Genomic DNA, 14,203 nt, shown 5'->3' on the forward strand with positions numbered 1-14,203 from the left:
GTCAAGCTGGGATTTAAGCACATGGTTAAAGCTAACAATATACTTAAGTGGTTAGCCTGAACTACTGTCTTCAATTAAGGTCTGATCCTTCTTCCATTAAATATAATGGCAAAAATCCCTTTGTCTTCAATGGTGCAGGATCAAGTCCTTATGCCCCAGTAATCTAAAGGCAATTTAGGGTGCTGTTATTTAGGGTGCTGATGATTAATATTTTTTTTAATGCTGCATGAACATATACATAAGATTAACTGGAAAAAAGATTACAAAAACTACAGAGTTCAAAGGTTTGTCCTTAGGTTGTACGTGTGCAAACTTTATGTGGACTATTATCTACTTAATTTACTAAGTCTTGCTTTTTGCAAAAAGGCTACCTATGAGAATTCTCATATGCTTTGTCAATATACATTTCTACATACATAGGACATCCATTAAAATGATTATTGGACTTTTTTTATGAGGTTAGATTGGTTAGGTATGTTTTCGGTCCTGAGAGATGCTGAATTGGCTACAATGGATGTGGTAGGAGCTGAATTCACCTCAGAGTTTGAACAAAAAAGAATAAAGGTTACAAATTGAGAGTCGATAATCTAGATTGCCCATTTAATTCAGTCCTGAACAATTAAAATGGTCAGTTCTATTTTCCTGTCCTAACTGAAGTTTGTAACTTATTCCCAGTAACCAACATTAGAACTCCATATAACTGAATGGAATAGGAGACACAATTAAGCTGGCTGACCAGAGGTTTGGATAAAAGGTGGAATTCTTCACTATAAGCAATATAATTTGGAAGGCCCAAATATAGCTACAAGGATTTAAGAATAAAATGGCTTATACCATCGCTAGTTTTCAAACGATGACTTTTAGTCACTTACCAAGGGATGTCTGGAACATGTTGGCAGGAGAATAGAATCTTCTTTTTTCCCAGTTGTGTATTAAATCAGTATTAACAAAATGGAAATAGAAGTGCTTATTTGAATTATGTGCCCATACTTCCATTCACCCTATTTCTCTTTTCCGTTTGGTCAATGAATTGGTCTGAATTTTATTTGTAGAGTAGTGAAATGGGGGGGGGGGGTTAAAAGTTCAGTCCAGTGAACAATGAAAAAACATTTCAATTCTGCAAATAAAAGTAGAAAATGAAATCTGTAGCTGTTTTGATGTAGGAATATTACTACATATAAAGCAAATAAACCATCTTTCTGAGTGCATGAACATAGCATGACATTAGCTCATAGTATATTGTCTTGAACCTTGAAGTTTTGGAAGGATATCCTAAAAGTATTTTTCAGAGTTTTTTTTCCTCTGATTTCCATAGTTTATTGTAATATTCCCCCAGGGATGCTTGAAACTGAATGTTTTTATTTATCAAACTTTTTTTTCTCCCCTCCACATACTCAATTGATATTTCTCAAGATATCAAGTTGCTAGCACTGAATTTATTTTTTGGACGGGGCATTTATTTAAAGAATATTTCACATATAAAATATGTGGACTATTTTTATCAGTAACTAAATGAAACAGGTAAGATAGTTATATAATTTACTACACATGAAATAATATGTATGCCAATATTCACTCTGCATATCTATATTCACTAAGACCCTAATCCTGCAAAGACATATGCCTGTATTTTACTTAAAGCCTTACTGGCCTCATTTTTTTCCTCACGTGCTTAACTTAAGTACATATGGAAGCCTTTGCAAGATCTGACTGCAAGTGTCAAATTCTGCCCTCATCTCGACACCATAAGCCAGATTCTCTCAACTAACAATAATATAAATCAGGAGTAACTCCAGTGAACTCAACTTGTGAAAGGGTGAGGTGAATAACATTCCTTGTGTCTAATTTAACTTGTGAATTTTGCTTTCAGGGCACTTAAATCAGTCTCCCTGCTTGCCTTTCAGAATAAACATTGTTTGAAATCAGTATGTTTTTCATGTTTGTTTCAGTGGGCCATTAAAGAACATTTCACTGTATGCTGCGGGGAGGGAAAGAGGCAATACCTAACCACTTAAATTTTTCTGTTAAATGCAGTCCTGCTAACTCATAAGCATATGAATCCTATTTAAGTCATTGAGTCTACTCATGTTGTGAGGTATTATAATTAATTGAGTCAGAATCTAGCTGTTGACTGAGAGTCATGGACAATATTTAGGAGATCTATGCTAGGGGTTCTCAAACTGGGGGTTGGGACCCCTCAGTGGATCGCAAGGTCATTATATGAGGGTCGCGAGCTGTCAACCTCCACGCCAAACCCCACTTGCATCCAGCATTTATAATATTTAAAAGGGTGTTTAATTTATTAGGGGGGGGTCGCACTCAGAGGCTTGCGATTTTTCACCAGTAAAAAAGTTTGAGACCCATTGATCTATGCCCTATTTTCAGTTAGTGGCATTTAACCATTCAAGTGTCTGAGAAAGTCTGAGTAATGTTAAGCTGCAAGCACTCTCAAGTTTGTCAGATATTGGTTATTCATGGAATAACGTTCACAGCTAATTCTGGTAAAGAAATTTCTAGGAGGTCATTTCAATAGTTTAATTGTCCAAAATAAGTTATAGATCATATACAGTAAAACCTCAGAGTTATGAACTCCAGAGTTATCAACTGACCAGTCAGTCACACACCTCATTTGAAACTTGAAGTATGCAATCAGGCAGCAGCAGAGACACACCCCCCCCCAAAAGGCAAATATAGTACAGTACTGTATTAAATGAAAACTACTAAAAAATAAAGGGAACGTTTAAAAAAAGATTTGACAAGGTAAGGAATTTTTTCTGTGCTCGTTTCATTTAAATTAAGATGGTTAAAGGCAGCATTTTTCTTCTACGTAGTAAAGTTTCAAAGTTGTCTGAAGTCAATGTTCAGTTACAAACTTTTGAAAGAACAACAATTACATTGTGTTCAGAGTTACGAACATTTCAGAGTTACGAACAACCTCCATTCCTGAGGAGTTTGTAACTCTGAGGTTCTACTGTATGGCTTATATAGCAAAATGCACATACTCAGAGACAGAAGGCAAGGCTAATATTCCAAGGACATTATCCTGTCCTTGTGCACAGACATCACATTACCCAAAGTGCACCTGAAAATGACAGAATTTGTCCCTTAGAAGTGACTCATTGATACATTTGATACAGTGTATCATGTTAAAGTTCCCTAAATGTCTCATTAGTAAATACAGATATGAAACACTGTAACAGCTCAAAGATCTGCACAGAAACACCTCTCCGCAACAGATTGTCATGATGTTTTGTATGTGAGGTCAAGGTGGCAGCACTTTGAGAATGTATTGAGATTCATTGTAGGAGCTTCCTCAAATTGTTATTGCCTGGTTTGAAATAAAGTCAGTTGGAAGGTTTTTGGTTTCTTTGTTTTGCAGCGATATAGATCAACGGTTCTCAAAGCCGGCCCGCTGCTTGTTCAGGGAAAGCCCCTGGCAGGCCAAGCCAGTTTGTTTACCTACCGCGTCCGCAGGTTCGGTCGAACGTGGCTCCCACTGGCCGCGGTTCACCGCTCCAGGCCAATGGGGCCTGCGGGAAGGGCGGCCATCACATCCCACGCTGCTTCCCGCAGCCCCCATTGGCCTGGAGCAGTGAATCGCAGCCAGTGGGAGCCGCGATCGGCCGAACCTGCAGACACAGCAGGTAAACAAACCGGCCCGGCCCGCAAGGGGCTTTCCCTGAACAAGCAGCAGACCTGTTTTGAGAACCACTAATATAGATTGGAACATATATTGAGGAGATATATATACACACATACAGAGAGCATAAACAGGTGGGAGTTGTCTTACCACCTCTGAGAGGCCAATTAATTAAGAGAAAAAAAAACTTTTGAAGTGATAATCAAGCTAGCCGAGTACAGACAGACAGTTAGATAACAAGTGTGAGAATACTTACAAGGGGAAATAGATTCAATGTTTGTAATGGCTCAACCATTCCCAGTCCTTATTCAAACCGGCGTTGATTGTGTCTAGTTTGCATATCAATTCTAGCTCAGCAGTTTCTCGTTGGAGTCTGTTTTTGAAGTTTTTCTGTTGTAATATAGCCACCCGCAGGTCTGTCACTGAATGACCAGACAGGTTAAAGTGTTCTCCCACTGGTTTTTGAGTATTTTGATTCCTGATGTCAGATTTGTGTCCATTAATTCTTTTGCGTAGAGACTGTCCGGTTTGGCCAATGTACATGGCAGAGGGGCATTGCTGGCACATGATGGCATATATCACATTGGTAGATGTGCAGGTGAACGAGCCCCTGATGGTATGGCTGATGTGATTAGGTCCTATGATGATGTCACTGGAATAGATATGTGGACAGAGTTGACATCGGGGTTTGTTACAAGGATAGGTTCCTGGGTTAGTGGTTTTGTTCAGTGATGTGTGGTTGCTGGTGAGTATTTGCTTTAGGTTGGGGGGTTGTCTGTAAGCGAGGACAGGTCTGTCTCCCAAGATCTGTGAGAGTAAAGGATCATCTTTCAGGATAGGTTGTAGATCTCTGATGATGCGCTGGAGAGGTTTTAATTGGGGGCTGAAGGTGACAGCTAGTGGTGTTCTGTTATTTTCTTTGTTGGGCCTGTCTTGTAGGAGGTGACTTCTGGGTACTCGTCTGGCTCTGTCAATCTGTTTTTTCACTTCAGCAGGTGGGTATTGTAGTTTTAAGAATGCTTGATAGAGATCTTGTAGGTGCTTGTCTCTATCCGAGGGATTGGAGCAAATGCGGTTATATCTTAGAGCTTGGCTGTAGACAATGGATCGTGTGGTGTGTCCTGGATGGAAGCTGGAGGCATGTAGGTAAGTGTAGCGGTCAGTAGGTTTCCGGTATAGGGTGGTATTTATGTGACCATCGCTTATTAGCACAGTAGTGTCCAGGAAATGGACCGCTTTTGTGGATTGATCTAGGCTGAGGTTGATGGTGGGATGGAAATTATTGAAATCATGGTGAAATTCCTCAAGGGCTTCTTTTCCATGGGTCCAGATGATGAAGATGTCATCAATGTAGCGCAAGTAGAGTAGGGGCGTTAGGGGACGAGAGCTAAGGAAGCGTTGTTCTAAGTCAGCCATAAAAATGTTGGCATATTGTGGGGCCATGCGGGTACCCATAGCAGTGCCGCTGACTTGACTTGAACTTTGTGATTTTGTCCTCACCCACAACTATTTCACATTTGGGGACAATATATACCTTCAAGTCAGCGGCACTGCTATGGGTACCCGCATGGCCCCACAATATGCCAACATTTTTATGGCTGACTTAGAACAACGCTTCCTTAGCTCTCGTCCCCTAACGCCCCTACTCTACTTGCGCTACATTGATGACATCTTCATCATCTGGACCCATGGAAAAGAAGCCCTTGAGGAATTTCACCATGATTTCAATAATTTCCATCCCACCATCAACCTCAGCCTAGATCAATCCACAAAAGCGGTCCATTTCCTGGACACTACTGTGCTAATAAGCGATGGTCACATAAATACCACCCTATACCGGAAACCTACTGACCGCTACACTTACCTACATGCCTCCAGCTTCCATCCAGGACACACCACACGATCCATTGTCTACAGCCAAGCTCTAAGATATAACCGCATTTGCTCCAATCCCTCGGATAGAGACAAGCACCTACAAGATCTCTATCAAGCATTCTTAAAACTACAATACCCACCTGCTGAAGTGAAAAAACAGATTGACAGAGCCAGACGAGTACCCAGAAGTCACCTCCTACAAGACAGGCCCAACAAAGAAAATAACAGAACACCACTAGCTGTCACCTTCAGCCCCCAATTAAAACCTCTCCAGCGCATCATCAGAGATCTACAACCTATCCTGAAAGATGATCCTTTACTCTCACAGATCTTGGGAGACAGACCTGTCCTCGCTTACAGACAACCCCCCAACCTAAAGCAAATACTCACCAGCAACCACACATCACTGAACAAAACCACTAACCCAGGAACCTATCCTTGTAACAAACCCCGATGTCAACTCTGTCCACATATCTATTCCAGTGACATCATCATAGGACCTAATCACATCAGCCATACCATCAGGGGCTCGTTCACCTGCACATCTACCAATGTGATATATGCCATCATGTGCCAGCAATGCCCCTCTGCCATGTACATTGGCCAAACCGGACAGTCTCTACGCAAAAGAATTAATGGACACAAATCTGACATCAGGAATCAAAATACTCAAAAACCAGTGGGAGAACACTTTAACCTGTCTGGTCATTCAGTGACAGACCTGCGGGTGGCTATATTACAACAGAAAAACTTCAAAAACAGACTCCAACGAGAAACTGCTGAGCTAGAATTGATATGCAAACTAGACACAATCAACGCCGGTTTGAATAAGGACTGGGAATGGTTGAGCCATTACAAACATTGAATCTATTTCCCCTTGTAAGTATTCTCACACTTGTTATCTAACTGTCTGTCTGTACTCGGCTAGCTTGATTATCACTTCAAAAGTTTTTTTTTTCTCTTAATTAATTGGCCTCTCAGAGGTGGTAAGACAACTCCCACCTGTTTATGCTCTCTGTATGTGTGTATATATATCTCCTCAATATATGTTCCATTCTATATGCATCCGAAGAAGTGGGCTGTAGTCCACGAAAGCTTATGCTCTAATAAATTTGTTAGTCTCTAAGGTGCCACAAGTCCTCCTGTTCTTCTTTTTGCGGATACAGACTAACACGGCTGCTATTCTGAAACCTTTCATTATGCAAGGCACTGCATTTAGCCGTATGGAGTGGAAATCCATCAACCTCATGAAAAAACTCGTACAGATACAGACAGACATCATCTTCCTTTCCAAATGCAAGCAGATGGACATCATACCAAAAGGACTAAAGGTAAAAAATCCATTACAATCTACATATCACACAGACTATGCTGAGAGACTGTGTCACACACTCTCAAAGAAACTGCGAAATCACCTGATCAGCATCCTATACAGCAAACAGGGAAAGATTAAGAATGAGCTCTCAGAACTGGATACTCTCATAAGAAACCAACCTTCCACACAAACTTCCTCATGGATAGACTTTACAAAAACTAGACAAGCCATTTACAAGACAAACTTTGCCTCTCTACAAAGGAAAAAGGACACTAAACTATCTAAACTGCTACATGCCACAAGCAGCCACAACAGTAGTTCCCTTAACCCACCCAGCAATATTGTTAATCTTTCCAGCTATACTCTTAGCCCAGCAGAAGAGTCTGTCCTATCTCGGGGCCTCTCCTTTTGTCCCTCCAGACCCATGAATATGATACAGTTCTGCGGTGACCTAGAATCCTACTTTCGACGTCTCCGACTCAAAGAATATTTCCAACATACCTCTGAACAGCATACTAACCCACAGAATCCTCCCTACCAGCACTACAAAAAAAAGGATTCTGCGTGGACTCCTCCGGACGGTCGAAACAACAGACTGGATTTCTACATAGAGTGCTTCCGTCGACGTGCAAAGGCTGAAATTGTGGAAAAGCAACATCACTTGCCACATAACCTCAGCCATGCAGAACACAACGCCATCTACAGCCTCAGAAACAACCCTGACATCATAATCAAAAAGGCTGACAAAGGAGGTGCTGTCGTCATCATGAATAAATTGGAATATGACCAGGAGGCTGCTAGACAGCTCTCTAACACCACATTCTACAGGCCATTATCCTCTGATCCCACTGAGGATTACCTAAAGAAACTACACCATCTGCTAAAAAAACTCCCTGACAAAGCACAGGAACAAATCTGTACAGACACATGCCTAGAACCCCGACCAGGGGTATTCTATTTGCTACCCAAGATCCATAAACCTGGATATCCTGGACGCCCCATCATCTCAGGCATTGGCACCCTAACATCAGGCTTGTCTGGTTATGTAGACTCTCTCCTCAGACCCTACGCTACCAGCACTCCCAGCTATCTTCGAGACACCACTGACTTCCTGAGGAAACTACAATCCATCGGTGATCTTCCAGAAAACACCATCCTGGCCACTATGGACGTAGAAGCCCTCTACACCAATATTCCACACAAAGATGGACTACAAGCTATCAGGAACAGTATCCCTGATAATGTCACAGCTAACCTGGTGGCTGAACTTTGTGATTTTGTCCTCACCCACAACTATTTCACATTTGGGGACAATATATACCTTCAAGTCAGCGGCACTGCTATGGGTACCCGCATGGCCCCACAATATGCCAACATTTTTATGGCTGACTTAGAACAACGCTTCCTTAGCTCTCGTCCCCTAACGCCCCTACTCTACTTGCGCTACATTGATGACATCTTCATCATCTGGACCCATGGAAAAGAAGCCCTTGAGGAATTTCACCATGATTTCAATAATTTCCATCCCACCATCAACCTCAGCCTAGATCAATCCACAAAAGCGGTCCATTTCCTGGACACTACTGTGCTAATAAGCGATGGTCACATAAATACCACCCTATACCGGAAACCTACTGACCGCTACACTTACCTACATGCCTCCAGCTTCCATCCAGGACACACCACACGATCCATTGTCTACAGCCAAGCTCTAAGATATAACCGCATTTGCTCCAATCCCTCGGATAGAGACAAGCACCTACAAGATCTCTATCAAGCATTCTTAAAACTACAATACCCACCTGCTGAAGTGAAAAAACAGATTGACAGAGCCAGACGAGTACCCAGAAGTCACCTCCTACAAGACAGGCCCAACAAAGAAAATAACAGAACACCACTAGCTGTCACCTTCAGCCCCCAATTAAAACCTCTCCAGCGCATCATCAGAGATCTACAACCTATCCTGAAAGATGATCCTTTACTCTCACAGATCTTGGGAGACAGACCTGTCCTCGCTTACAGACAACCCCCCAACCTAAAGCAAATACTCACCAGCAACCACACATCACTGAACAAAACCACTAACCCAGGAACCTATCCTTGTAACAAACCCCGATGTCAACTCTGTCCACATATCTATTCCAGTGACATCATCATAGGACCTAATCACATCAGCCATACCATCAGGGGCTCGTTCACCTGCACATCTACCAATGTGATATATGCCATCATGTGCCAGCAATGCCCCTCTGCCATGTACATTGGCCAAACCGGACAGTCTCTACGCAAAAGAATTAATGGACACAAATCTGACATCAGGAATCAAAATACTCAAAAACCAGTGGGAGAACACTTTAACCTGTCTGGTCATTCAGTGACAGACCTGCGGGTGGCTATATTACAACAGAAAAACTTCAAAAACAGACTCCAACGAGAAACTGCTGAGCTAGAATTGATATGCAAACTAGACACAATCAACGCCGGTTTGAATAAGGACTGGGAAGGGTTGAGCCATTACAAACATTGAATCTATTTCCCCTTGTAAGTATTCTCACACTTGTTATCTAACTGTCTGTCTGTACTCGGCTAGCTTGATTATCACTTCAAAAGTTTTTTTTTTTTCTCTTAATTAATTGGCCTCTCAGAGGTGGTAAGACAACTCCCACCTGTTTATGCTCTCTGTATGTGTGTATATATATCTCCTCAATATATGTTCCATTCTATATGCATCCGAAGAAGTGGGCTGTAGTCCACGAAAGCTTATGCTCTAATAAATTTGTTAGTCTCTAAGGTGCCACAAGTCCTCCTGTTCTTCTTTTTGCGGATACAGACTAACACGGCTGCTATTCTGAAACTAATATAGATGACTTTTTAAAGCATTTAGTGAAATTATTAAAATAATAAAATTGTTATGCACAGTTCTTTCAGGTGATGTAAGGTTTATATATTTTAAAACAAATTTACAATTCACTACAAAATATTAAGGGCCACATTGTGGCTGGCCCTGCATCCACGTGGAAGAGGAGGAAGCCTCTTCTCCTAATCCCCTTCCATTCATATACTTGCTCCAGGCACATTGGATGAAATCATGGCTCTGTTGAAGTCAGTGGGATTTTTGCCATTGACTTCAGTGTGGACAGGATTTCCCCCCTATGTGTCTAGTTGCTCCCAGGGCCAGCTCCAGGCACCAGCCGACCAAGCACGTGCTTGGGGCGGCACCTTAGAAGGGGCGGCCAATGTTGGGGTGGCGGGGGGTGCTCGCAGTGTTTGTTTTTTGTTTGGCGGGGCGGCACTCGAGGGGGTTTTTTTGTTTGTTTCGGCCGGGCAGCGCGGAGGCTTTGGCGGCGCAGTGTTGTGGGGGTTGGGGAAGGGGGGGTGTTTGGGCAACCCGGCGCTCTGGGGGTTTGGGCGGCCTGGCCCGGTGAGGCGCTGGGGGGGGACGGGCATTTGGGCGGCCTGGCGCAGCGCTCGGGGGGGGGGGAGCAGGGGTTTGGGCGGTCCTGAGCAGTGCTCGGGGGGTGGGGGTTGGGCAGCCCAGCCCTCGGGGGGGGGGGGGGGTTGAGCGGCCCGGTGAGGCGCTCGGGGGGGGGGGGTTGAGCGGCCCGGTGAGGCGCTCGGGGGGGGGGTGTTACAGCAGGGCGGCGCTCTTCTTTTGCCTGGGACGGCAAAAAAGTTGAGCCGGTCCTGGTTGCTCCGTGTTGGTATCACCAGCAGCACCATCGCCTCCAGAGGTCTAAGGCTGAAACATACTGACCCAGCACAATAGGGGACAAATATTACACATATTTAAAGGGTCAGGAAACAGCTACTAAAGTGAATGCTCCCTTGGGAGCCCTACGAGAAAATCTGGCTGAGTTGGCCAAAATTTTCCTTGATGATCCTACTGAACATGCAACTACTCAAATGCAAGTTGTGCCTGGAAGGCACAATAAAGGCCATGCTATATAAAAAGAATGTAGATATTCATGATCAATATGTTCCTTCCTTTCCGTTTGGGGCTCAGAACTAGAGCTGTGTGAATTACTGATTTTTCAGTTCTCTGGCTAAAACCAAAATTTGTTAAGGGGAAAAAACAGATAGTAGTTTGGAGTTGAATGAAACAGTTTCATTTAAAAGAGTTTTACATCTTTTAAAAAACACAATGGAGGTAAAATTCAAAACAAAGTAATTTCAAATAAAAAAGATCAAAACATTTCATTAAAAAAAATCAAGACTAAACATTTAGTTGAGGGTTTTTTTGTCTGTTTGGTTTTTTGTTTGTTTTTCTTCAGTCTGAAACAATTCAGTGGAATTAAACACAAACTTTCAAAATGTTTTCTGTTGACCTGAATCTACATTTTTCAGTTTTAAAAAATTGCCAGAATCTCCCTCATGGTCAATTATCAAATAGTGGAGACCATAACTTTGGAGATTGTTTATATAAACATACTGTTTGTTTCATTCACACAGGTTTACCGAGCAGAAATTGCACCCATTAAAGAAAATGTGAATCATGTCAATGACCTTGCTCACCAGTTCACCTCCTCTGATATACAGCTTTCTCCATATAATCTCAACTGCCTGGAAGACCTGAACACAAGGTGGAAGCTTCTACAGGTAATATTGTCTTAATCATTTTTGAAGCTCTGCATTTACAAGGACATGTTTTTTCTTGTGTTTTGTCCCAGTGGAAAACATATTGAGTGATAGAGAAAATTGTTGCTATGCAAATTACAGTGCGCATACCTCTTTTTTTAAACAAAGAAAAGAAAAGCTGATATTATAAAGGGTTTTCCTCATATTTCTGACCACCCAAATCTCACTCTCTCAAGAACATGATAAATTGAGCTAACCCTATTAATTGTAGATAATTAGCATGTAGCCCATGTGTAATTAAAAGTATGCTTCTAGCTGGTTGCTTAAAATTCTCTCTTCAGGAACAGATTTTTTTTTTTAAATTTCATCACTGTAAAACAATTATAAACACCAAAAGATGTGCATTTGTTGCAATTTACACTACCATGTATTTCATATGACAATTTATTGTGGATTAGGCATATCCAATCTTTACAGCTCTTTTGTACGGCATATGGAAGATTGACTTTAGAGAGTTTATTTTCACAACTCCAGTGCATTCTCTTTTCTGTTTCAATTACTTCCAAGGACATTCATTTTAAATACTTCCCTGTACAAGCAGCTTAGTGATCCTGTGCAGTACATCCATTAAAATCACACCTGTGGTATCAAATCTAAAATTACAAAGCATTATATTCATTAGTCATTGGCAGAATTCAGTAATCCTATTAAAGTAATCAAAAAAGTGGATTTTATGAGTTTGCTTTTAAAGCTGAAAAAGTATTAAAATATTTCATCACATCAGAATGAATATCAAATTTAAATGGAAACCAAAATTGAAAAGACTATAGAACAGATTTTACAGAGATGTACATCCACTTAAGTTTAGTTATTCTTCATTATTTTCCAGCAAAGCCATCTAATATGCATATATTACAGATTTTCTTTTACTTTATGCAAGTGACCCCCAATTTGGATTAACGGGAGACATGTGTGTTTCATTCCAAAATCTGAGAAACAGTAGTCGGTGTGTTGACTTTAACAGGGACATGTTAAAAATATGTAAATAGGTAGGAAGTGCAGGATAAGCCTGGAATTGGATTGAATAATGTAAAGTGCTGATGCTTATCACAAGACTTCAGATTTTCATGGATAAGAATAAACCCCCTTCCCTTTTTTCATGCACATGATCAGAGATGACCAGTGTCTGCTTATAGTGTGTGTGGCAGGAGGGGTGGGGGGGAGGGCAGAGTGAGGCCAGAAGGCTTCAGCAGTGTTCTTGAGCATGCTCAGTACAAGCCAAGCAGCAAATTGGGAGGGGGGCACATGACCGCACATGCCTCTGTATGTCTTCTGTGCTGTTCGTGCTAACACTATTTCCTCTAGCCAGCATGTCAGTGCACCTGTGTCATCATACCATTCAAGCAGGGTGCCTGACACATTTGTGCCCCACAATATAGGTCCCAGATATAGGTCTCTTCAACCTTTCCTTCTCCAAGAATTCGTCCCTTGCTCTTTGCCAGCTGCTCCTGCAAGCCCTCTATCTTCCCATATGCTTCTCTTTCTGGCTCATTCTTAGCAGCAGGTTCCATTCCTAATGATCCTATGAGCCCTTACACTTGCCAATCTCCCTTCCAGACTGGCCTGTAGATTTTCTTCATCATACAACTATAGGCACCAATTCGGTGGGTGCTCTAGGACCAGAGCACCCATGGGGGGGGAAATGGTGGGTGCTGAGCACCTACCGGCAGCCCACCTACCAGAACCTCCCTCTCCCCCAGCACCTCTTGCTCACTGGCAGGCTCCACCGATCAGTGCCTCCCACACCCTCCCAGCGCCTCCTGCCTGTCACATATCAGCTGCTTCGTGACATCAGGAGGTGCTGGGGGGGAGTAGGGAGGAGCGAGGGCGCAGCACGCTTGCGGGAGGGGGCAGAACTGGGCAGGGAAGAAGCAGGGCAGGGGCTGGGAAAAGGGGTGGAGTTGGGGCAGGACTTGGGCAGAGCCAGAGGGGAGCACCCCCCCGCAGATTAGAAACTCAGCGCCTATGTACAGAGCAGTAAATGCTTGGTATGCCTGATAGCCAGTCCTGGTTTCCAGTCCAGCTGGGGAGGTGGCTGGTTTAGCCAAACCTCTCATATACATGCTTTGTTGATCATGTTAAGGGCAATCTGAACCACTTCCTAATTAAATGCCATGTAGTGTAGGTGTACAAGCAAAAAATGTTCATTTGGAAAACTCCAACACATCTAAATAGTTGAATGTACATATCACAAAGCTACATTTGCTGCATCTTATGTGAATATTAAGAGGAAAAAAGCTTGCTTGCATCAAGAGTAGCAATGAACATGCTAGTTCAGATAAAGTGTTAATAGTATTGGACCTTAAACCAAATGCAACAGCTCCACATCCTTCCAGATCCTGACTATGGAGCACAGGAGACATTATTAAAACAGACTAGCATAAGATGAAAAGATAGAACCAAGGATAAAGTGCTCTCCATATTCTCCAGTGTAATATTACTAATGATAGTGGATAGGGTAAGGGAGATGTGTTTCAGGAATAGATTTGTCCAAGCGATAGGAATTTGAAATGAAAGAAGAATTGGCCATGGTGTTGGGGAGGGAAAAGAACATCCAAACTTGAATATTTTTATGGAAACTAATCCACTTAGATAGAATATATTCTATTTATATGAATCTCTGTAGCAAAGTGTGTCAGGGCAAGATATTGGAGCAGACAAAACAAATGAATCAGTGGTGGTAAGATCGTGTTTTATGCTTTGTTCATATTTATGGAAATAAGTATGATGGTGCATGG

General features: G+C 42.3%; 1 protein-coding gene across 32 annotated transcripts in view; it reads left to right on the plus strand.

Moving 5' to 3' along the window:
• DMD (dystrophin) overlaps positions 1-14,203 on the plus strand; it is a 2,010,563-nt gene that overhangs the window by 1,750,922 nt on the left and 245,438 nt on the right. For all 32 annotated transcript variants that reach the window (XM_065590838.1, XM_065590858.1, XM_065590878.1 and 29 more), the window contains one exon: positions 11,280-11,426. In XM_065590838.1, coding sequence (XP_065446910.1) covers positions 11,280-11,426 — 147 coding nt within the window. The remainder of the gene's footprint in view (positions 1-11,279; positions 11,427-14,203) is intronic.

Source organism: Chrysemys picta, chromosome 1 (genome assembly GCF_011386835.1).
Source record: "Chrysemys picta bellii isolate R12L10 chromosome 1, ASM1138683v2, whole genome shotgun sequence".
Classification (NCBI taxonomy): Eukaryota; Metazoa; Chordata; order Testudines; family Emydidae; genus Chrysemys; species Chrysemys picta.